The sequence below is a fragment of the Malania oleifera genome, chromosome 8 (genome assembly GCF_029873635.1).
Source record: "Malania oleifera isolate guangnan ecotype guangnan chromosome 8, ASM2987363v1, whole genome shotgun sequence".
In the NCBI taxonomy this organism is placed as follows: Eukaryota; Viridiplantae; Streptophyta; class Magnoliopsida; order Santalales; family Ximeniaceae; genus Malania; species Malania oleifera.
In genome coordinates, this window is record NC_080424.1 from 68,132,394 (window position 1) to 68,159,126 (window position 26,733).

General features: G+C 36.6%; 1 protein-coding gene and 1 pseudogene across 11 annotated transcripts in view; one reads left to right on the forward strand and one right to left on the reverse strand.

Moving 5' to 3' along the window:
• Positions 1-26,733, reverse strand: part of LOC131162682 (uncharacterized) — a 45,705-nt gene that overhangs the window by 3,068 nt on the left and 15,904 nt on the right. For 3 of the 11 annotated variants that reach the window (XR_009138862.1, XM_058119288.1, XM_058119289.1), the window contains exon 3: positions 3,673-4,481. The exons of 3 other annotated variants lie outside the window; for them this stretch is intronic. Coding sequence is in view for 4 of the 8 variants with exons in the window: in XM_058119288.1 (XP_057975271.1) it covers positions 4,462-4,481 (20 nt within the window). In the remaining 4 variants the exon portion in view is untranslated. Of the gene's footprint in view, positions 1-3,075; positions 3,347-3,672; positions 4,482-14,273; positions 14,640-19,183; positions 19,277-26,733 lie in introns of those variants that run through there. 5 more of the 11 variants (XR_009138861.1, XM_058119286.1, XR_009138859.1 and 2 more) reach the window with 4 other exon arrangements.
• On the forward strand, positions 16,128-16,245 carry LOC131163274 (5S ribosomal RNA; annotated as a pseudogene).

The window sequence follows — 26,733 nt, forward strand, 5'->3', positions numbered from 1 at the left end:
GCTTTGATCAATTCTTCAATATTCTTCATGTTCCTCATGACTTGTAACTTTAAGTCTAAACTTCAACAATTTTCATCAAGTACAATTACTTGACTTCATAAAATCCCTTGAGTTCTGAAACTTAACTTAAAAATACGCTTAGTAACCTTGATTTGTTATCATCAAAAATGAGATTAAGTCTTGTTAGGCCAACAAAAGCAAGTCCAAGCAATGCTTGAACTTTTCAGTAGTAATCGACTTTGTCAAGATATCCGCTGCGTTCTCAAATGTGTGAGCTTTCTCAAGTACAAGCTCACCTAAAGAAATCAATTCCCGGATCATGTGAAACCTTACATCAATATGCTTGGTTCTAGCATGATACACTTGATTCTTCGCCAAATAAATGGCACTCTGACTATCATAACACAACACAAATCCACCTTGTTGTATACCAAGCTCTCTGACTAAATTCGTGAGCCATAAGGCTTCCTTTGTAGCTTTGGAGATTGTCATATATTCAGACTCAGTTGTAGACAATGCCACCAGGAATTGTACCATGGACCTTCAACATATAGGTCCTCCCATAAGTGTAAAAACATAACCCATTATAGACCTTCTGTCATCCATATCCCCTGCATAATCAGCATCAACAAATCCCACAACTGATGGATTGAATTTGTCACTAACCGTGCTTTGAATTTCTCTCCTTCATTTTCTAATATTGCTTCCTTCTTCCTATATACTCATTTGCAACCTATCGACCTCTTCCCATCTAGAAGCTCCACCAAATCTCAAGTCTAATTCTTATGCAGTGACTTCATTTCTTTAATCACAGCACCCATCCACCTACTTTTCCTAGTCGTGCACTGACTCTTGAAAAGTAGTTGGATCCTTACAACTAGTCTTGAAAGCATAAGATACCAGATCATCAAATCCTTACCTGGGCGGTGGTCTGATAATGCGTCTGGATATCCGTATAGGAACACTGTCAACTTGCTGGTTTCCTAAGCTAGAACTCCCTGCAAGAGGGGGACCAAGATCATTGCCCTAAGTTTCTAACTCCACCTACACAACATGCTTATCTTTGCTCCAATTTTCTGGCTTTTGTTTCTCTTCATCATCAACTTGAGTACGCTTCATCATAGCTTCTCATCGAAAACTACGTCTCTACTGATCACCACCTTGTTTGCCATTAGATCTCATAGCTTGAACCCCTTCACACCTTTTGATACCCCAAAAAGATGCAGTGTCTAGACTTTGTGTCAAACTTCAATCTCTCCTCACTAGACACGTGTACATAGGCTGGACAACTGAATACAACTGAATACCTTCAATCTGGAGTAGTATACTGCATTTCCTATCCATACCTCCTCTACCACTTTCTCCTCTAGTGATGCCCTTAGCGATCGGTTTACCAAGAAACAAGTCATTCTAACTGCATTGACCCAGAAGTTCTTCGCTGGCCCTACAATAAGCCTGAGACACCGAGCTCTCTCAACTAGAGTTCAGCTCATCCTTTCAGCCACTATTTTGCTAAGGTGTCCGGTGAACAATGAAGTGTCTCCTAATACCATACTGCTCACAAAACTCCATGAACCTAGAATCAGCGTAGTCGGTCCCATTATCTAATCTAAGGGATTTAATTTTCCTCCCAATCTAGTTTTCCACTTCAACTTTCCACAACTTAAACCTGACAAACATATATGACTTGTGCCACATGAAGTACATCAAGACCTTCCATAAGTAGTTGTCAATAAAACTCACAAAACACACATGTCCTTCCCATGATGCTACTCTCACCAGCCCCTAAACATCCAAATGTATGTAATCAATAATACCTTTCGTGTTATGTATAGCTATTTTGAACAGCATCCTGCTTTACTTCCTAAGAACACAAAACTTGCAGAAATTCAGCTTGCATGCTTTCATACCCTTCAAGAGCTTCCTTTTGTGAAGTTCTTTCATACCATACTTACCCATATCCCCTAGCCGCATATGCCGAAAGACGGTTTCATCAAACTCAGAATCTACGGCTGTAGCTACACCCACAACTATAGTGTCTAGTAGTGAATAAATGTTTTCATCTAATTTTTGTCCTTTCATCATCGTTAGATTGCCTTTGAACATCTTCATAACTCCACTTTCGGGCTTGTAACTGAATTCATTACAGTCCAAAGTGCCTAATGAAATTAGACTCTTCCGTAGGTCCGCAATGTATCTTACATCACATAGAGCTCTTACAGCACCATCAAAAATTTTAATTTGAACATCTCCTATTCCAATGACTTTACAAGAAACATCATTACCCATAAAAACTAAACCGAAATTAACCAACCTGTAAGTGTTGAATCATTCCTTATTTAGATTCATGTGGAAAACACGCTAAGTCTAGGATCCAAGAGTTCATGAGGCGATCCGACCTTGAAGAAACTGAAAGTATGTCACCATCACTGCATTTTGAATTTCCTTCTTTAACTATATTTGTTGATTTTGAAGTGCCTTCTTACTTTTCTGCATTTCCTTTCTTCCAATCCGGACACTCCGATTTTATGTGCCCCATTTTACCACACTTAAAACACCAAATTTCCTTTTCCTTCGTAGACTTAGATCAGGATTTATTTTGACTCGATCCATTTCTGAATTTTCCTCTCCCACGTTCATGATTACCCTTCACCACAAGCCATTCACCGTGTGAGGTTTCATCACAGACTTTCATTCTTTGATGAAACCCCAACAACGCGTTTGTTACCTCTTCTAAATTCAAGGTCTCTTTAACCCAAGTAAGAGTTGTAACCAAATTCTCATACGTGTGAGACACTGGTAGGGAATTCAGTAGCATCAATGTCTTGTCATCTTCCTCAAATTTCACATCAACCTGCATTAAATCACTTATGATTTGATTGAATGCATTGATGTGTTGGTTCAACTCCAAACCCTCCACCATTTTAAGCCAATAAAGTCTTTGCTTAAAAAAGAGTTTATTCGTAAGAGACTTAGACATGTACCGGCTTTCAAGATTTTGTCATACAACCGCAAAAGAATCCTCTTCCATGATGTTTTTTATTTGTAATCTCATAAAGTCTTTGAAATGTAACCACGGTTTTCCTCCGCCACAAGTGAGAGTTTATTAATAAATTTGGGACAAGGCCACTATGTGGGTGGCTACCAGCTCTTTGTTAAAATAAAATAAAATAAAATAAAAAATTCTCTTCCATGATGTGATACAGCACATCTGCCAGACACAATCTGATAGTAGCCACCATCTTTACCTCCAATTCCTTCCAATTTGCTTCATTCATGCCTTGCGGTTGAACATCATACAAGGTCTTCACCGTCCTTTGTTGCACAACAAATCCTTCACCCTTCTCTACCATAAACCAAAGTTCCCGGTTCTATCAAATTTGACAACATTAAATTTTACAAATGAAGTACCCGAAGCCATTACAATAATTGCTCTAATACCAATTTTTTGTGTAAAGCCCCCAAATATACACAGCAGAACATATATTTATATGTAAATAATCAAACACACAATGCAGCACTTTAATGATGAATTATATAGAACAATCTACAACCACACCAAGTAAATAAAAGTAAGAACAATCACAATGGCACAAGAAATTACATGATTCGACAATACCTACATCCACGGGAGTAAACAGTAAGGATTCACTATCTTCTTGTATAAATTACAAGAACAATACAATCTTTTCAACTCTTACAACCATCTCTCTACAAATATATCCAATAAGACATATAAATAGAATTCCCAGAGATTTTCCCTCCAAACCCCAACCATATTAACGTTCACTTATTCAAAATTTGAAATTTGCGCTGGTTCCCAGAACGAAACTGTTAATGATTTCATCAAACCATTGACAATTGAGATACCGAGAGCAAACTGTCTCTACATGTTCAGTCAAACCGTTGACGGTTTATTCGATGGATAAATACCGAGAACAAACATTCTGAAAATTCAAGCAAACCATCGACGGTCTCCCCCCCCCCCCCAGCACACTAATTTTAACCATATTTTCTCCTTTTGTATGTCATCCACTCAAAGATATGAGCTACATACAGAACACACCCACACAGAATATATGAAAGTAACAACATGGAACTTTCTCATTTGACTCAGGTTCTACTTGGTTAGGATGAGGAGCAGGTTCCTTATGATCCTTTTTTTGCTATAGAATCATAGTGAACATGTCCTCCATCCTTTTCTAAAATACAAGGAATTCACTTCTCATTACGCTGGAATTGTCACCTAGTGCAGAATGTATGAATTGGGGTTATTGGTCACTCATTGTTGGTTATGACTTCGAATTGTATAATGTAGCCATGATCAAGGATCGAAAAAAAAAAAAACTCTCAAAAGAATTCCCAGAGACGGCGCCAACTATTGCTGCCTAAAAATCAAACGATCTTTGTGAATCATTTCCTAATCACGACCACTTGCAAAAACTTGGGTTGGTTCTTGGATCAAAGACTACCTTGGCCACCTGAAGAATAAGAAGCAAAAGAGAATTTGAGAATTCATGCTGTACTTCAAGGGATTGCACGGATGCCCAAGTCAAGAAAATGGGAAAGTATTGAAATATATGATAACATTGTAAGATAGAATGATCTAAGATGTCTTACCTCTTCTTGGAGTGTCCTATTTATAGGTATGGAGGTTCCTCTCATTGATTCTTCATTTATGAAAAATTATTAAGGGAGTGGAAGGTTATACATTAACTTTTGGAGGTCTTTATTAAGGGAAGTTACAAGTGCAGTTACAATTAAATTTGTCTTTAAGTTTCCTTTGACTTGCAATGGTAGTAATGGTACCTTAATTTTTCTGTCACAACAGTTCTTCTCTGTGAAATGGGTGAAAAAGTGCGAGAATAAGTGGATATTATACCTATGATAAAGTCCAAAAGTCATCTCCTGTCTCATGAATATTTTGGATTTTTACATTTTCAGTAAGCTTTTTGAAATTTTATGATATTTTTTATTTTTTAAGAAAATTTGGAAATTTCTACATTTTTATGAGATTTTTCTATAACTTTCTAATTTTTTCATGGAATTTTATCTATATTAATGGAAAATCTAAAATTAATATATTATTTTTGAATTTAACGAAGACTTTTAAATTTTGTAAATTTTATAAAAGTACTTTGGGAACCAGATATGGTGCTGCCACTGATAATATCATGGTTGATGGTATAGTGGATTTGAAGCTCCTATGGTAGTTATAGAGGAAAAAGGTTGAGGCTACAACAGTGATTAAAAGCTAAGGGATAGTTTGGTATCACTGTTAAAAATTAAAAAATAAAAACTAAAAATTAGACACTAGTAACATTTATAAAACTAATTCAAATTAAAAACTTAATTAAAAATGACTCATTTCCATTTTAAATCAATATATTATAAAAACATCATTAAAATAATAAAATTACAAATAATACATATTAAAAATTACTATGATAAAAATAAAATTTATTATATTTTATTTTGCTTAATTGTTCTACTTTCAAAATCCACTTTATAATAAATATTTTATGGGACATGACAATTAAAAAATAGTAAAATTATTTTGTAGCTGGCTTTATTATTATTTTTTGAAATTTATGTATATTTTAATTTTAATTATATTTAAATTCATATGATCATTTAATTTTGATTTTTGTTTAAAATTGTATAAAATGAATAATTTAATCCAAAAAAATTATTTTTGGATATAAAAAATTTTGGAAATTGTTGCTGCCTGAATATCGAACGATCTTCGGAAATTACTCCTTGATCACAACTACCTAAAAGAGACAAAGCATGGATGTCGTTCAAGAGATCACTCTGATACCTAAGTAAGGGATTGAAAATAGACTTTGAATTACAACAGTAGAAAGAATGAGCATAAGTGAGATGCATACCTCTTCTCGAAGTTCTTTTTTATAGTAGTGAGGAAAATCATTATTGTGCTGAATTATTGTGCTGATGAGAGTTTATTAATTCAACATCTATTCAACATTATTATGCTGAATTATTGTGCTAGTGAGGGTTGATTAATTCAGCATCTATTTAGCATTATTGTGCTAAATCATTGTGCTGGTGAGGGTTGGTTAATTCAGCTTCTATTTAACATTATTGTGCTGAATTATTGTGCTAGTGAGGGTTGATTAATTCAGCATTATCGTGCTAAATCATTCTACTGGTGAGGGTTGGTTAATTCAGCATCTATTTAGCATTACTGTGCTGAATCATTGTGCTGGTGAGAGTTGATTAATTCAACATCTATTCAGCATTATTGTGCTGAATTATTGTGCTGGTGAGAGTTGATTTTAAGTATAGTTTTGAAGATACTATAAGGTATATCAGCAATAGATTGCAAAAACAATTGAAAATCATAAAATATGATTTTCAATTTTTTGGCAAACAGCGACAAATCAGCAATAGAAACAGAAAAGTAACAACATAAAGACGCATATTTATAATCTATTTTTCACTATAAAAATAAAAATAGAAAATAAACAATGATACTAAACAGCCCCTAAGAAAGTTGAATTAGGGTTTCAGTTTCATAAAATCAAGAGTTGAGAAGTTCTTATATAAGAATAGAAGTTCTTATATAAGAATATAGCGTTTGAACTATCTCACACAAGTCAAAAATTAAAACAATCTATGAAAATACATAAAAATGTAAAAAAATATCATGAAATTTAAAAAAAAAAAATTATGCATATGAATAATTTTAAAAAATGAAATTCTAAAAACATTAAAAGTGCTCACAAAATTTCAAAAGATTCTTGTAGCCATGGGTAATGACATGCAATGGCATGTTACATTATTATACACCTTCACAATTTTTATTAACATAGGCTTATATTACATGATAAATACAATTGTGCTAATTTATCAACTGGGTGTTCTTAATTATATCAATTAAAAATATGAAGAGCAAAATGAATTTCCTCCTATAATAGTATAATAGGGTACAAGTTTTGATTGCACATTTTTGTTTAGTATTCTTATCTTAGTTTTATGATTGCTTTTGTTGCGTATAGATCAGATAAATTCTAGTCACCTTATTTTTCTTCTACTTTTTAACTTATTTTATAAACTTTTAATTTGGAACAAAAATAATAATAAAAAATATTTTTCAGTAGCATATTTTCTCACTTGTTAGAACATTCTTTTAGAGTTTTGTTTATATATATATGCAAGTGATTTCACCCTTAGACATTTTAAATTTAATATTATAAAATTCATAATTTTATTATTCTAAAAAAATTAATAAAAATATTATCATATGTGATAGGAATTTTTTTGAAAAGATAAAAAAAACAAAAGACGTTTTCTTTACTGATGATAAAGAAATCATCAGCAATCTATTTGTTCATGTATGCTCTTATAGCTTCAATTGGCAAGGTAGCCTCTTAATCCTAACAAAAGTAGACTGGAATCTGGCCTTCTATTAATACCCATGTTAATAGCAAAGTCCCACATATATACAGAACCATTAATGTTAGAAAGTTTACATGGTACATGGTCTATTATGTAAATGTTTGGACACTTACAATTATGTGTAAATTTGGAGACTGTTGCAATTATGTGTAAATCTTTCCAACTATATAAATAATGTATATGCCTTAGAATGAGCATGGTAATGGAGGTAACTAAACCATACGCCAAACAATAGAGAGGTCTGGGATAATTCATTCACATATAAAGGAATAGCATCGTCAGCATGTTCTAGATGATTCTTTTTTTTTTTTTTTCTAATAAAAGAGGGCGGCACCTCCTTTTTTTATTAAAAAACCCTTCACTTATGACGGAATAATACCGTGATTTTAGCAAATCAAGCTACAAACAGATAAAAATGAAACGTAACGAATGAAACGAATACAAAACGGTACATTAAACTCTTAAATTAGGAAGACCAATTTTTGTCAATTCATATCATGCTTCTAGCTAGACGAGGTAAAGAAGCAAACTTCAGATATCTCATAGTGACGCATTCCTCTCCCTGACGTGCCAAGAAGTACGCAATCTTATTTCCTTCTCTGAATTAGTGAGTAATGGTGAAATTAATCATGGAAAGAGCCTCAAGAAGCTCTTCCCAAAAATCCCACAAATACCATACCATGCATCTCCGAGAACGAACCCAATCGACCACTACATTAGAGTCACATTCAATCTCCACATTCATATAATTCATCTCTTTGCACATTCGCATTCCCTCCGTCAAGGCCCTAAGTTCGACTTTATTATTAGTATCATAGCCAAAGAAGGAAGAATAAGCACCTAGGAAAACCCCGTTGCAATCTCGAATTACACCACCCCCTCCACATGTCCCTGGGTTCCCACGACAACTACCATCTACGTTCAACTTTACGGACCCAACCCAAGGGTTCCCCCTCCTAACAACACATGGAGTTCGTGCCTTCAGAGTGATAAGTGGAATCTCAAGAGCACTTAGAACTTTGCTATCTTGAGTGGAAAGGGATCCGTTTGATCTCATATTCTCCAAAATCCTCCTAAGCCATACCTTGATTGCCAAACAAACTCCTTTAGCCGATTCCTTAGCACCTTCCATTCGGACTCTACATCGACACACCCAAAGTCTCCAAGTTATTAAACTCGGCAAGATACCAATGATTACACCCCTCTAAGTCAATTTCTTGGCGTAAGCAAACCATTGTTGTGCACAACAAATCCAAGAAACTGCAGTCGTATAAGGAACCCTCAAGGTTGTAGCCGCAAAATCTCTAAAATTCACAGCAATCTCACTTGAACAAAGCACATGATTCAAGGTTTCTGTTTGCCCCAATTCACAATAGTTACACCGAGAAGCAAGAGCGATTCCCAAGGATTGAACTTTCTCATCCAACGACAAGCTATCAAAACGAGCTTTCCAAGCACATATGCTGACCTTCTTCGGCAAGAGATTGTGCCACAACCAATCCATATCCCCTACACGTGGCCCTTTGACTCTAATTAAATCTCACGCTTGACAACTTCCTTTATCATTGAGTTTCCAAATTAGAATATCCTCACCTGGTCTCCCACAAGCAATATTCTATATGACTTCTTCAGCTTTGTCATTACCAACCAACTCCACTAAGTGTTGCATATCCCAGGCACCATCCACCCACACATCTTTAATATTAAGCAGAGGGTTTTGAATATTATTAAATTGCAAACAAAGCAGGCCACTAGCCAAACAATTATCAAACCAAAAAGAACCCTTGCCATTCTTTACCTTCAGCTGCACGTTCTCCATTTCCAAAACCGAGAACTCGAGTCTTTAGGAACCACCATGGAGATATGACCTTTTTTCACATATTTAGCACGGAAGAATTTTGTCCAAAGATTGTCTAAAGTCATGAGCCTCCATGCAAATTTCATATGTAGAGATTTTTGAACTTCACCAAAATCACGAACACCTAATCCACACTCACTAGTGGGCTTGCACAGTTTAGACCGCGAGCACCACTTCATTTTCAACTTTCCATTTATCTCACCCCAAAATAAAGTTGAAGGGATAGAATTCATCTTCTTGTGGATTACCTTCAGAATGTCTAAAACCTCCAACAAATGAGTCGCCATACAAGTGAGAACATGCTTTAAAAGAATTAGACGACCACCTGACGAGAGCAACTTGAGCTTCCACCTCGCCACCTTACTTTTGATTTTTTGAACCAATGGCCTCTAGGATCTAATTGTAAAACGCCTAGAAACAAGCGGGACGCCTAAGTGACTGGGAAAACACCCTCCACAAACCTCGTTAATCTTATCAGACTCTGCCTCCGCCACATTGGAATTTTCTTTGAAAAGAAGATAGCTGATTTTTCTTTGCTAATCATTTGGCCAAACTACTGCTCATAGATACCCAAAACTTTAATAAGACGCCGCATGGATCTTTTCTCCCCATTAAGAAAAATCAAAATGTCATTTGCATAGAGTAAATGCAAAATCAAAGGAGCCCCCAAAGGGTGAGAAAAACAGCCAATACGCCCCTCCTCAAAGTTTTTCTGCAGCAATCAAGATAAAACCTCCTCCATGACAATAAATAGATAAGGCCATAATAGGTCTCCCTTCCTTAAACCTTTGGTAGGCTTGAAAAATCCTTTGTAAGAGTCATTCATCATAATGGAAAACCAAGGAGCCTGAATACATTCAACCACCAACTTACAAAAATTTGAAGAGAAACCAAATCCCTCTTAACACCCAAAGCAAAAAATCCTAGTCGACCCGGTCATATGCCTTTGCCATATCAATTTTCACCATAATATTACCACTTATATTATTTTTGTTCAAGGAGTGCACCATCTCCTGAGCAAGAGTAATACTTTCAAATATACTTCGGCCTAGAATGAACGCCCCTTGCGCTGGCGATATTATTCGGGTAAGTAAACCAATCATGCACTATACAATAATCTTAGAAAAAATCTTGTAAGCAACAGAACAAAGGCTAATGGGGCGGAACTTATCAAAACTTTTTGGATTCTGTACCTTCGAAATAACCACTATATACGAAGATTGGTAGATTAGTGTCATTAAAGAAATCCTTGTCAGCCTCTAATAAGTCTTCTTTAACCACATCCCAACATGAAATATAAAAAATTAAACCAAAACCATCAGGACCTGGGCTACTATTTTTAGGAATGAAAAAAAGTGAAGTTTTAACCACTTCTTCTGAAGGATCTTGACAAAGAAGCTCATTTTCCTATGCAGTAATAACCTTCTCTAGAATGGTTAATAAGTCGGCCACTTCATGAGTTATTATTTCTGTTAAAAAATCCTGAAAGTAAGAAGTTGCCACTAGATGAATGCTCTCTAGTGAGTTTAACACACTCCCATTTGCAAGAATCATGTTAGAAATCAGAGAATTCTTCCTTCTTTGCTTTACCACCACATGAAAAAATTTTGAATTTTGGTCCCCTTCTTTAAGCAAAGATTTTTTTGCTTGTTGCGTCAATCTAGTCTCCTCCCTTTGTTCCCATATTTCCAGTCCTAGCTTGGTGAGAAGAAATTTCGTTTCAATGCTCAAGTCAAAATCACATAGCATTTGATTTTATAGGACCTCCAAACATTCCTCAAGCTCCTTAATATTCTGATCTACATGTCCAATAACCTTCATATTCCATGCTCTAAGAGCTATCTTTGTTTTTTTTTTCAATTTGGTCGCAAGCTTCAAAAGACCCTGGGCGTATACCGGCTCAACCCACACCTTTGCCACACAGTCAATAAAAGAATCATGTGAACACCACATATTTTGAAAACGAAAACGTGATTGGCCATACCTCATCTCCAATTTGTCAAAAATTGATAACCATAGGACTATGATCCGACGACTTCCGCATTAGACACTCCAAATGAGCATTAGGGAAAGTATTAGAGAAACTTGTATTCATAACCGCTCTATCAAGCTTTGTCCAACTACGAGAGTGACCTTCTTGACCATTACACCATGAGAACCTCCTCCCTTTAAAAGACATTTCCATGAGTCCACAATTATCCAAGCAAGAATTGAACTCATCCATGGCTCCAAGCAATCATGGAATACCTCTAATCCTCTCCCCATCCTCTCTAATCATGTTAAAATCCACCCACCACAATCCAAGGGTTATCCTCAAGTTGTAAATCCTCCAAAGCTTGCCACAATTTCCTGCGTTCATTCTGAGTACACTTCGCATAAATGAAAGAAATAAATAATTTTTTGTTATCTAAAAGTAACCAACTAGAAATCATTTGATTATTTATACAAATCATCTCAAAATTTAAGTTTTCTCTCAAAAATACCCACAGCTTACCTCCCACATCATCATTACTGCAACAATTTAAAAGCAATATCTGGTTAGCTAGATGGGACATCCAAGTATCCTCCGAGAACGACTCAGCAATAGCTACAATAGAAACTCGGTGACGTCTAACTAAATCATTCAACCTCCTCCTCGATCTTCCCAAACCTCTTACATTCCACACTAGCATTGTGTCAATCATAGATTAAATTTTGAGGGGTGGATAAGAACCCGCCGAGAATGATGCACACCTTGTCCTAGCTGGTCTTTCAATGTTGCCAAAGAAACTTGTAAATTTGAATCAGAATCATAATGTTTGTTCTTACTCAACGGGTGTAAAGGTCTATCAGTATCATGGTTTGAAGCATAAGTAGGCGAAGATGTCCCATCGAACGTTGGGGGTTGAACACACACTAGTTCTAAAACTTCAGATACTACCTCCATGTTCCCCCCCTGCACCACCTTGCCCCACCAAGTTCTCATCCACTCCCATCACCTCCTCCTCCACGTGTGCACAAATCAAGGCTTAGTCCTCCTCTAAATCCACGTAATTCTCCTCATTCACCAAAGTAGCTGCCTCCACCTGTGTCTTATTGGTCCTTTTATCTTTTGCATTAGGAAAAAAATTCTCATGCCTTGATCCTATTTCCTCAGTATTGTCATCCTTCTGTTGTGTAACATTCTCTACGTTAACGGTACTGTCCGTTTTCACTTCACCTTCCTCCCGCACTTCAATTATCACCGACGACTTTTCCACACCCCCTGACTGTTCTAGTTCCTTCACATAAGACTCCACAACCTTCGACTCTGTATGAATTGTGTTCTTCTGCTTCCTGTTTCTCCTTTTCTCTCCACATTTGGCATACGAGTAATTTGTTTATCCCTCCTGCCTTTATTTGCTCCAGCTCTGCAAACTACCTCTGTATGTCCTTGACGGCAGCATTTGGAACAATAGAAATCATGCTTCTCATACCATACCTCCTGCCAAATTACTTTATTATTTGAAACAACAATGGGAAATCCATGTATCGGTTCCTCTTGAAGGTCAATCTCTACACATATCCGTGCACCAGACGTTCTAGTCCTGTTCAATGTCACATTATCAACTCCTAAAAATTGACCAAATCTGGATACTAGGATTTGAAGACAATTTGGGCAATACATATGGATTGATAATGTAGTAGCCCGGATAATTATAGAAATTAAATAATAAATAAAGAAGAGGAAAAAGAGTTTTCAAAGGAGGCCTCAACTGGGTCTCGTCGACAAGAATTTACCGAGGGGGCTAATTTCGGAGCCTAGAATTTGTCGACAAGGATATGAGTTCATCGACGAATGTCCTTCTTGGACTCGTCAGCAAGGTGTCGTGGCTCGTCAACGAGACCACGTGGCATGAGGTCTATAAATAGATGAAAATCACTTTTTAGCGAGAGAAATCATTTTCTCTCAGCTTTCTCTCTCTCCTGCACGGCTCTCTCTACTTCTCTCTTGTTTCTCGTCCCGTTTCTCCCCATTTCGACAATCAGAAGTCGCCACGTTGATTCTGGAGAGATTCTCTACAAGTCTGTTGGAGTAGATTGTTGGTTAGGTCAACTTGAACATCATCCCAAAATCAGAGTAAGTAAAATTATGTGTGTATTTTCAGTATTATCATATTTACTTGAGTTTAGATTTTGTGTTGTATGGGAATATTCTAGAGTTTTGTGAAGTAAAATTAGAGTGTTATATTTTCAAGGTTAGGGTGCTTTGGGACCCTACAAGCATGGGTTGAGGACCCCAACGACTATCTTTCCAAGAACCCAAGTAAATAATAAATAATTTATAATTCAAGAAATATGAATTTGAGAACTATTCTGAGAATTTAGTTGGTTGACAAGGAAGTATGTATGTGTAATATCAGAACTTTTGATATTATGGACGTTTGGGTGTGAGTTAGAATTTAGTAGACGAGCCTAATTGTCAGGTAAAAGGAATAAATTATGTCAAGTATTTTCATAAGTTTAACTGATTTAAATAGAGCATGTGATTATGGAAATATTAAATATGATTTTGCTGAATTATCAGGCTTGAGGTAATAGGGAGTTTGAATTAATTATTATATCTATGTCATGGGAAAAATCAGTTGTTGAATTTAAATAAGATTCCAGAGTTGAGTATATGATTATTTTTCTAGCAGAAGTATATAGGTATTCTAGGCAGATCATTATACCTAAATTATCACTCAAGTTGTGCGGCATGAGAAAATAAATATGTTATAACATTTATTTTCAAAAATTACATAAGATATAGTACAGTGTTTCAAAATACTGCTGTTAAACAGGAAAATAGATTTAATATGTATTATTAGAGAATATGATATCAGGGCAGATTTTATGTTTAGAATATTACTTACACTTGTGTAGCATAAGTATGATTTTCTATGAAAATTATGTTATATCGAAACACTATGATTTCCTAGAATAAGCATGTTATAATAAGTTTTTAGGAAAAATCGTCAAACAATACAAGAACTGTGGTTTAAAAATATTATGTTTATAGAGCAGAAAGTTTATGTTTAGTAAGTTATGATATGGCCGACTTTATGCTGTGACCAGTATGAAAGACGATTGTATACAGAGTTATGTAGATAAGTATACTAGAGTCCCTCCTCGTATATGTGTCAGCCTGAGGTTGTATCCTCCTCATATACAAGTCAGTATGAGGATGAGTATAGTAGTGTCCCTTCCTGTATACGGGCTAGCATGAGGTTGTATCCTCCTCGTATATAGGTCAGCATGAGGATGTGCATAGCAGAGTCCCTCCCTGTATACAGGCCAGCATGAGGTTATCCTCCTCGTATATAGGTCAGCATGAGGAGGTGTATAGTAGAGTCCCTCCCTGTATACGGGCCAGCATGAGGTTATCCTCCTCATATACAAGTCAGTATGAGGATGTGTATGGCAGAATATTATAGAGCTATGATATGATAGTTCCATACAGTATTACGATATGACAATTTTATGAGTATAGAGTATAGTCCCTCCTTGTATGCCGGCCAGCATGAGGTTATCCTCCTCGCATACGGGTCAGCATGAGGATGAGTATATCAAAGTCCCTCCCTATATACCGGCCAGCATGAGGTTACCCTCCTCGTATACAGGTCAACATGAGGATATGTATAGCAAATTAGTATAAAGTTATGATTATTTATACAGAAATGTGAATCTATAGAAATATTATTTTATACCAAGCTACAACTATATAGTCATGTATATAGATTTATGAGAATAAAGTATTTGGTGAGCTAAAGTACGTTTTTAAATGAAAATATGTATTTCCAAATATATGTACATAAATGTGAGTACAATACTAATGATATTACAGTAAAAGTGTGTTAATAAATTGTTATATCTTACTTACATGACAACTCACCTGCCACACACTGATAATAATTTATCCCCACTTACTGAGAGGTATCTCGCCCCATGAAAACTTTAACATTTTACAAATTCACGTGGAGGGTAAGAGTAATCAGAGTAGCACAGCAAAAGCATGGGTGGGATAGATGGTCTTATCTAGAATTGTATTATTTTATTATGTTTTAATGTTTCTGAGCAGTAGGGATGTAATTTGTGATGTCATAGAAGATATTGTTATATTGAGATTATTTAATACTCTGGTAATTGAATGTTAAGGTCTTCCGTTGTATGAAATGTTCAGGTCATTACAAGTAGTATTAGAGAAATTGAGCGAAAATTTTCGAGTCGTTACAGATAAGCCAAGTAGGCATTTCCGTTGGGGTGCAAAGGAGACTCCTTTTCCAGATCAAAGTCTTTCGTCCAGTGAAACAACCAAAACGAACGTCCATCTATTACTCTTTCTTCATGGGCCCATGCATGTACAAAATCCCTCTCAGATCTCAACTGTATAAGAACATGGTGACTGTCTATAAAACTAACCGTTGAAATTTCCAATAACCGCCAAGTTTTAAACACTGTTATTCTGATGACATCTATTGAGGGCCTAAAGCATGTAAATTTCAGGACCAAAGCAAACCAAAATTCCTTAGCCGCCTTTGTCATCTCCATCTCTATAAAAATGAAGTCCTTCTCTCCATTAATATCCACAGGATAACGCATTGGCTTTTTGTACGTAGGCACCATCGTGTTTGTTACCATCCGAGAATACGTCTTTTTGCTGGTATCTCCAAGTTCAAAAGTCTGCACCGGTGAGGGAGTCACCGGTGGAACAGGCGCCGCCAAGGGCAAACTAGGAAAGTAGCAAAAACACATTAAAAAAGCTTACTTAGAACTCCAAAACAAAACACCACCCTCTGACGAGTGTTAAAAAAAATAAAAAAATAAAAAATTTTATCAATTATCTTTTGGGTGCAACCATACCAATACTAATGCACCGAATCCCATCAGAACTCTGCGGTCAAGCGTGCTTGGATGAGAGTAGTACTAGGATGGTAACCTCTTGGGAAGTCCTTGTGTTCCACCCCCTTTTTAAAAAAAAAAAATTTAATGATAAAAAATTTTAGATCTATGATGGTGAAGGGGGGAAGTTGTCGTCCCAGCCGCCAACCCCAATCTGGTCACCCCTCCCTCGCTTGGCCTCATCTTCGTCGTCAACCCTCACTTGCCGTCGTCGAATTTCCCTCACTGTCGTCGTCTGCCATTCGTCATCGTCGTCGTCGTCGTCAGACAAGACGCCATTAGTCCTCTCCACTGTCAACCCAGCCTAGTCGTCCCACCCTAGCTTGGCCTCACCGATGCCCTCACCACTCGTCAAAGGGCAGTGTTTTGTTCAGAGTTCTAAGATTTTTTCACGTGTTGTTGCTAATTTCTTGGTTGCCCATGGCGGCGCCCATTCCACTAGTGACTCCCTCACCGGTAGGGACTTCTGAACTTGGAGATACCAGCAAAAGGACGTATTCCCATATGGTAACAAAGACAGTGGTGCCTACATTCAAAATGCCAATGTGTTATCCTATGAATATCAATGGAAAAAAGGGCTTCATTTTTACAGAGATGGAGATGACAAAGACGGCTGAGGAATTCCGATTTGCTTTGGTCCTGAAATTTACACGTTTTATGCCCTCAATAGATGTCATCAGAATTACAGTGGGTAAAACCTAGGGGTTATTGGAAATTCCAATAGTTAGTTTCATGGACAGTCACCATGTTCTTGTACAGTTGAGATCTGAGAGGGACTTTGTGCATGCATGTGCCCGTAAAGGAAGAGTAATATATGGGTGTTCGTTTTGGTTGTTTCATTGGACGAAAGATTTGATCTGGAAAAGGAGTCTCCTTTGGCACCCCAATGGATATTCCTACCTAGCTTACCGATCCATATGTATCGCTTGAATTGTCTTCAAATCCTAGTATCCAAATTTGGTCGATCTTTAGGAGTTGATAATGCGACATTGAACAAGACTAGAACGTCTGGTGCACGGATATGTCTAGAGATTGACCTTCAAAAGGAACCGGTACAGGGATTTCCCATTGTTGTTTCAAATAATAAAGTGATTTGGCAGGAGGTATGGTATGAGAAGCATGGCTATTGTTCCAAATGCTGTCAAGGACATAAAGAAGTAATTTACAAAGCTGGAGAAAATAAGGGCAGGAGGGATAAAGAAATTATTCGTGTGCCAAAGAAAATGTAGAGAGAAAAGGAGAAACAGGAAGCAAAAGGACACACATGCCTCCCGACACCCATTAATGCAAAGCCTGAGGTTGTGGAGTCTCACGTGAAGGAACCAGAACAGTCAGGGGGTATGGAAAAATCGACGGTGATAATTTAAGTGCAGAAGGAAGGTGAAGTCAAGAAGGACAATACCGTTAACGTAGAGAATGTTACAAAACAAAAGGATGGCAATATTATGGAAATGGGATCAAGGCATGAGAATTTTGTTCCTAATGCAAAAGATAAAAGGACCAATGAGACAGAAGTGGAGGCAACTACTATGGTGAATGAGGAGAATTACGTGGATTTAAAGGAGAACCAAGCCTTGATTTGTGCACGTGTGGAGGAGGAGATGATGGGAGTGGATGACAACCTCGTGGAGCAAGGTGGTGCAGGGGGGAACGTGGAGGTAGTATCCGAAGTTTTAGAATTAGAGTGTGTTCAACCCTCAAAGTTAGATGGGACATCTTCGCCTACTTATGCTTCAAGCCATGATACTGATAGACTTATACAACCATTGAGTAAGAACAAACATTATGATTTTGATTTGGATTTACAAGTTTCTTTGGCATCATTGAAGAACCAGCTAGGACAATGTGTGCGTCATTCTCGGTGGGTTCTTATCCACCCCTTAAAATTTAATCTATGATTGACACAATGCTAGTGTGGAATGTAAGAGGTTTGGGAAGATCGAGGAGGTTGAAAGATTAAGTTAGACGTTACCAAGTTGCGATTGTAGATATTGCTGAGTCGTTCTTAGAGGATACCCAGATGTCCCAGCTAGCTAACCAGATACTATTTTTTAACTGCTGCAGTAATGGTGATGTGGGAGGTAAGTTGCGAGTATTTTGGAGAGCACTTAAATTTTGAGACGGTTTGTATGAATAATCAAATGATTTTTGGCTGGTTACTTTTGGATAATAGAAAATTTTTTATTTATTTCATTTATGCAAAGTGTACTCAGAATGAACGCAAGGAATTGTGGCAAGCTTTGGAGAATTTACAACATGAGGATCACTTTTAGATTGTGGTGGGGGATTTTAACATGATTAGAGAGGATGGGGAGAAGATTAGAGGTAATCCACGACCAATTGGAGCCATGGATGAGTTCAATTCTTGCTTGGATAACATTGGACTCGTGGAAATATCTTTTAGTGGGAGGAGGTTCTCATGGTGTAATGGTCATGAAGATCACTCTTGTTGGGCAAGGCTTGTAGGGCAATTATGAATAAGAGTTTCTCTAATACTTTCCCTAATGCTCATTTGGAGTATCTAATGAGGAAGTCGTCGGATCATAGTCCTATGGTTATCAATTTTGACAAATTGGAGATGAATTTTTTCTATGGTTATCAATTTTGACAAATTGGAGATGAGGTATTGTTCCTACAAAAAACCCCTCTATGGTTCAACAACTCCAAAATTACACTGCTGCAGAATAATCCTCTCAGGTCCCTCAAATTGTAAGCTTTGAATCCCTTTAGGCCTATCAACAAAGGCCCCTAATCCTTTTCTTATGCCCAAGTCTCTATGTTTCCTCTTTTCTTTCGTCTTATAACCATTCACCTGTGTTCTCTACGTTTTGAAGTAATCTTGGCCTTCTTTAGTTAATATGGGTGCCCAATCCTGTGAATCTGTTGTGGTTCCCGTATAAGGTGTTGTAATCCTCCATAGCTACCCCTTCTTTCTTAATCTACTAAACTAAACATGAAATATCAAAATTATTATCAATTTTTTTTAAGCAATGATTATTATACCTTTGAGACTGATGAAGTTGATTTTTCTAATAAAGGATTGAAGCAGCGCATGCTCTAGGCTTATGCTTCAAGGCAATTACATATGACATTGTCCTACATAGTCCCAAGAGTCAGAAATTTAGTTCTAGATGTTCAAAAAACCTATTTTGCATATTAGATTTTACAAATAATAACATAAATATGACATGGCAATTCAATTAGAAAAAGGAAGAAAATATTTAAAGCATATTAGCTTATCCATAAAATTAAATAGTTCCATTATATTCCATCAAGGCATTTGAAGATGTCCAATGTCCTATAGATGTTGATGTATCAAAATTTCACCATCATTCAATTGACCTTAGGTAGGTTTTATTTTGCTTTTTTTCTCGCGTCGCATCCCTTCATCTATTTGTGCAAAATGTAGTTTTGATAAGAAGTTACTGATTGTATCCCTCGAAAGTTTTCTTTTGAATGTTTTAATCATAAAAATCATTTTTTATTTTCACAATGAAAATATTGATTCTTTATGTTTTTCTGTGATGTTCTTGCTGAGGGTAGTTGGTGGTCTAGGTTGAATACTTCTTGTTACTGCTGCTGTTGATCTTTTATGCCATTGTTGTTGCTGCTACTACTGCAATTTTAACTATGAACATTAGACAACAAATTGTGTAATAGTGTAGGTGGAAAATGCCAAGCTTTACTTCGCCATCCTGTTGTGATTGGTGTTTTGGGCTTCTAAAAATTTCATTAAAGGGTGTTTGTTCCCTTATCAATTAATTTAAACTAAAGAAATTATTTCACTAATTCAATAGAAAGATGGGGAAACATAGACACCAGCTGAGGTGAATGATTGGTGTCCAAAAGTTTATACAAGGGATGCCATTGGCAAAATATTCAGCTCAAGAATAGTTGGAGAGGCTATCTATGAAATGGGAGCCCTACACAATCAATTAGGTTCTCAAAACCCATCCAATAATGGAGAAAGCCCATATGTTCTTTATTTGGGTGCTGCGACTAAACCAACTGAGGTGAATGATTGGTCTCCAAAAGTTTATACAAGGGATGCCATTGGCAAAATATTCAGCTCAAGAAAGCTGGAGAGGCTCTCTATGAAATGGGAGCCCTACACAATCAATTAGGTTCTCAAAACCCACCCAGTAATGGAGAAAGCCCAAATGTTCTTTATTTGGGTGTTGCAGCTAAAGCTTTTAAGTTTGATCAATTCACACTCATCTATGCTAGATATTTTTGGTTTTTTATTTCAACTGATAAACTTTTAACTAAAATTTTATTTTACGGGTTGAACTTTCACTAATGACTTGTACAAGGGTTTATGGAGATCAATTATATGGAAAAAAGATAAAAAGTTCCATATTGTCTGGATTATATTCCAAATAGTTAAGCCTTAGGCCTACTGTTTGAGAAGTGAACTAATTTGAAGATTCATTCAGCTACTTTCTAGTCAGACGGTGTTTCCTAGCAAAAAAAAACATTTATTAGCTTACCTAGTTTATGAATTAAATTAAGAAAAATATTAAATTAATGTCTCCTAGCTGAATTACCATTTTAAGAATATATTACAAGATATTTACCTAGGTGTGATAAAAAAAAAAAAAAAAAAAAACACTCCATTTCCAGCAGTACCAAAGGTGTCCACACTAGCAAGAACCTTACCAACTTTCACTTGCTCATAATGGAATCCAAAAATATACATCTATGTCATTTCTCTTTTCTATTTGCAGGTTCTTGAGCTCTCTAAGTTACTCAAGGTTATCGACCTTGCTAGATAGTTTTCACCATTTAATGAGCTGCCATCAACAAACCAAAAAACACAACCAAAACAATTTATTTGCATGTTTATTGGTTCTAATGGTTTGGCAAGCTTTGCTTGATTTGTGTAAATTAAATCCTGACATTAGTTTAAATTTATTATTATTATTTTGATAGCAAAAGAAATACATTAAGAATGAGAATAGAGAAAAGTACAAAGTGAAGGAGACGAGATCCTCAAAAGCTCAAAAACAAAGAATAAAAAAATATAAGTAAAAAAGCCTAGAAACAAAATAAAAATAAAAATAAATAAATAACTAAAACAATTCCTAATTAATAAAACCCCTCTTAACATTATATGCGCAGATCTTTGATAATTTGATTATGTAGAGAAGCGATAAGGACAATGCACTACATAAATAAAAAATAAAAAATAACCAAATGGAAGGATGAATTATAATGAACTTACCAGGCAGCAATATCACAAGGTTAAAATTTTAATATATGATTCTAAAATCATATGAGACCTCAAAACATAAAGCCTAAAACTTTCCTTTTAAATTCTTTCACCTTCAGTTCTTCATAGTAAAATATCATAAGGCAAGTAATTCCACGCTATAAATGAATAAAAAGAGGCGTCCGGTGTACAAAGCTCCCGCGCATGCGGAGTCCAAGAAAGGGGCAGATCACAATGGGTTTATAGTACACAGTTTTACCTTGTATTTTTGCAAGAGGCTATTTCCACGCCTCGAACGCCTGACCTCCAGGTCATACAGCAACAACCTTACTGTTGCACCTAATATTAATTTTGACAACGATAATTGTGAAGGCGGCAACATTGGATGTAGGAATCAAATGTTCAAGGATTAGGAGGTTTGAGTTGTTGATTGGTTGATTGTAAGCTTGAATAGCCTCTATTTATATGGATTAGCGTTGTTGACCCATTTTATAAAATTTAGCATATTTTATTGCAGATCATGAAATTTTTTAGAGTAATCTATTGAAGACAATTTAGTAGGATGCTATTCGTTACGTTCTGTGACAAAAATGCAAATCATCTAAGAAAAACACATCCTGCAGTAGCATGGGTCGACTGATAGTACCAACTCCCAAGGAAAATGGCATTATTTGTGGGTGGGGGACACGGACAGATAAATGGATTTTTTTTTAGACCAAAAGACAAGGTTGAGAACATCTAAGTAGCAATGTGGAAACTTGTTTGTCAGGACCAACCGTGAAAGACATTGAGGTCGTCCCCCAAAAATGCATACTTGCAATAATGAAAAATGTAATGGCAAAAAATTACCTTATTGTCTGTCTACATTTGCTATTTGCATGATCTTTTTGCATCCAAATTTCCAATTATGTCATCCAATATCTGAAGGCGCAATAAGTCGGAGTATAAGCGCCCATCCACATGCATGTGCATGTGCACACGTGTGCGCACCCACACACACACATATATACGTGTGTATAGAGAGAGAGAGAAGACCTTGACAACATTGTCCAGACCCTTGGCCTCCCTTATTCTTTTGGTTCTTAGTCTCAAGGGCATTTCCAAAAAACCAAACAGCAAGACCATTTTGTTGGTCCTTTCATCTAGCCCTTACATTTTCCCTCTCAAATTTACCATATTACTTCAATAGCTCACCAATGATTTGGTTTCAATGCTCTTATCAGTATTATAATTTGGCTTCTCATATGACAAAAGATGTTTGGGTTGTACCCCATGGCCCGCATAAACTGAAATAAAACTTTTTTACTGACTACCTAAGCCTGTCAATATTGGGAATGACTACAAATTTATCAACAAAATTCAAATACATCAATACTTTAAATTTAAAATAATGCCCAGGCTTGGAAAACAGTGACATTCCAATAAGGAAAGAGCATTCACTTCTAGATACAATTCAAACAAGTAAATTAGTTCTAACTACCCAAAGGTATAAGGCTTCGACAAATGATAACTCTCACTGAAAAAGCACCATCAGCATTCTAAATGCAAAAAAATACTCTCCACCATCTATATCCTCGGCTAAATTGAACAAATTTTGATTGAGCAGTGAGGGGTTGTCATGATAGATGTGTGTAAATTTTCCAGGAAAAAAGGTGGGTGTGGGGACGGGGACAGAGAGAGCAGCAACATCTATTTACTATCTCCATATATTTTTTCTTTCTTAATTTCTTGTGCGACGGGGGAGTGGAAGGTAGCTTTATAATCCACAAAAATAGTTTAAACTTCAAAGAATTTGTGGGTTTTACTATAATTCACTGATATTTGCAGGCTATGTCACACTGATATTTACATGCTATCTTTCAAACGCTAAACAACTTAACGTCACAACTTAAAGGCAAACCACATCTAGTCAAATACCTCATTCAAAAATTAGCCATGTAATATAGATAAAACACCTGATTTCCAACAGAAATTGGAATAATAAGCAGCCATAGCTTACATCATTAAATTTTAGTACAGTTGCCATTTTGTCTTGGAAATGAAAAACCCCTCCAACTTGAACTAAAACTTTAAAGTTTTTTTTAGGAGGGGGTGATCCTTTTTTTTAAAAATTATTTGGAGAACCCAGATATCCCAAGTACAAGATGATTTTTGAAATTGTGCATTCTTTTTTAGGTGGCTTCATAGTTACCTATGCAACCTAACCACTCCCGTAACTTAATACTGCATAATTCCATAATACTACTGATTTAAATTTTTACATTTCCATTTTTTTTTAGGGTAATCACTACCCCATCCAGAAATGAAGTTGGATCGAGCCTTCAATATGTTTGGAACAAACAAAAGCTTAGACCAAAAATATGTTTCTGTATACGTGCAGGCACATGGTTTTATCAAGACAAAATGAAAATGCAGGCCTAACTAAAAGATAAAACAATTGTAACTAAACAATTTGATTGCAGTGTGATGTGTCAATGGAGCTTCTGCCTAGAGTCCAAATAAAATAAGATAAATCTAATAGCTAAATACAAAGAAGGTAGTAACCAAAAACTACAAAGTGCTAATCAAGCATGTTGACCTAACAAGATTTAATCTCATTTTGATGGTAACAAATCAAGGTTACTTAACATGGTTGGTTGAGTTAAATTTCAAGGCTTAAGTGTGTTAAAATTCCAAGTATCTTTGTGAATAATGAATTAGGAAAGTGGGTAAATGTAGAAGATTTTATATTATTCTGTAGGGGGATTATTTCCTTGTTTAGAATAGTTGATTGTATTATATAATGTAAGATTAGAATGTACATAAATGATATAGAATTCTACTCATATGGTATCAGAGCTAGGGTTTCTAAGCCTTGGCTAACAATGGCAGATGACGTCGTCAACAGCAATGGGTCGAGCTCCTCTGAAACTCTCAACAACAACTCTGAAGCCATCTCCTTCGTGGGTTCGCATGGGCTAGACAACACGGCCTTTCCACTCTCGATGGAGAAATTGAACGGAAAAAATTTCCGTGAATGGCCTCGGTCCATTAAACTTGTGATTGAAGGCAAAGGAAGGTTAGGATACCTTACCGGCGAAAGGAAGAAATCCGCCACAACCGACATCACAGCTCTGCAAAAATGGAAGTTCGAGAATTCCATGGTGACTGTGTGGCTCATAAATTCAACGAAGCCCTCAATTGGCAAGATCTACTTGTTCTTACCAATGGCGAAGGATGTCTGGGACGCTGTTCGCAAGACGTACTTTGATGCCGAAAGCTACTCCCAGATCTTCGAGATTAAGACTCGACTGCGGCAACTACGGCAAGGAGAGAGGGATTTCACCGATTACTTCATGGAGATGACCACTCTCTGGCAGGAGCTTGACCTAAGCGTCGATGAAGAGTGGGAGTGCTCCAACAACAGTATACGCTACAAGAGGCGACTCGAGAATGAAAGAGTTTTTGAGTTCTTGGCAAGCCTCAATCGCGACCTGGACGATGTGCGAGGAAGGATCCTTCGCTAGCATCCCCTGCCTTTGACTCGAGAGGTCTTCGCAGAGGTGCGGCGTGAGAAGAGTCGTCGTAACGTGATGCTGAAGGCTTCGCATAGACACAGTCGGCCTGAAATATCAGCCCTAACCCGGAAAGACAGTGGGCCTGAAGTTTCGGCCCTAATCACAAAAACTCCTGCGAGCTCTGGCCCTAGGCAAAGATCACAAAAAGGTAGATTATGGTGCGAGCACTGTCGAAAGCCAGGTCATTCAAAAGATACCTGTTGGGAGATTCATGGAAAGCCTACAGATTGGAAGCCGAGACAAAATCAAAAAAATCATGGGTATCAAGCTACTACTGACAATTCAATTGAAAAATCACAAGGCAAAGAAACCAATAATACCACTCCAAGTAGTGCATTCAGCCCTAAGCAGTTGGATCAGCTGTATAAAATGATTTCCTCAATTCAAACATCAAGTTAGTCTTCCGTTGATTCTCTGGCTCACCGAGGTAATTATTTGTCAGCCTTAAATACTATATCCTGTTATAAATCACCATGGATAATTGACTCGGGTGCATCTGATCATATGACTGGTTCTTATCAATTGTTTTCATCCTATTCACCATATGCTAGAAATCAGTGTCAAAATTGCAGATGGTTCTCCCTCACCAGTTGCCGGTAAAGGAAGTATTCACATATCTGACTCTATGACTTTAAAATTTGTCCTACATGTTCCCAAGTTATCTTGCAACTTGTTATTCATCAGCCAGTTAACAAAAGACTCCAATTGCTCTGTTAAATTTGTTTCATCTCATTGTGTTTTTCAAGACCTGTCATCGGGGAAGACGATTGGCACTGCTAAGGCGTATGAGAGACTCTACTACTTTGAGGCAAGCTTAAGTGAAAAATATAATACTGCAATGTGTGATTCTGCATCTACTTCTAGAGATAGTGAACTTTTGTTATGGCATTCTAGGATGGGTCACCCAAATTTTCAATATTTAAATCGTTTGTTTCCGTCTATCTAGTCAAATAAAATGTCTTCTGAGTTTCAATGTGAAGTGCGTGAGCTTGCAAAACACCGACGTGCTTCTTTCCCATCATCCATATACAAACCATCCCGCCCATTTACCATGATTCATAGTGATTTGTGGGGACCCTCAAGATCCCTCAATCGCACCCATACAAAATGGTTTGTTATTTTTATTTATGACCATACTCGTCTTTGTTGGGTTTACTTATTGAAAGATAAAACTGAAGTTCGTTCCATTTTTATCAGTTTTCATTCTATGATTCAAACACAATTCCAAACTCAAATTCAAATTTTACTTACTGATAATGGTACGGAATATTTTAATGATATTCTGAGAACTTATCTTCAAGAAAATGGGATTGTTCATCAGAGCTCTTGTATGGATACCCCTCAACAAAATGGGATTCTTGAACGAAAAAACAGACATATACTTGAAGTAACTCGGGCATTGATGTTGACTACAAAAATTAAAAACTATTTTTGGGGAGATGTCATCTTAACAGCTACCCATCTCAATAATCGAATGCCGAGTCGAGTACTTTCCTTTGCCACTCCTCTCCAGAAATTCTAGGAGCATTTTCCTACCTCTCAACTCTCATCCACTCTTCCGCTAAAAATCTTTGGTTGTACTGTATTTGTTCATGTTCATGCTCACCAACGGTATAAATTGGATTCTCGTGCCGTTAAATGTGTTTTCATCGGTTACTCCCCTACCCAGAAAGGCTACAAATGCTATGACCCTATCTCAAAAGAGATGTTTGTTAGCCTTGATGTCACATTCTTTGAAACCACTCATTATTTCCCAACCTCTTTTTAGGGGGAGACATGGAGTG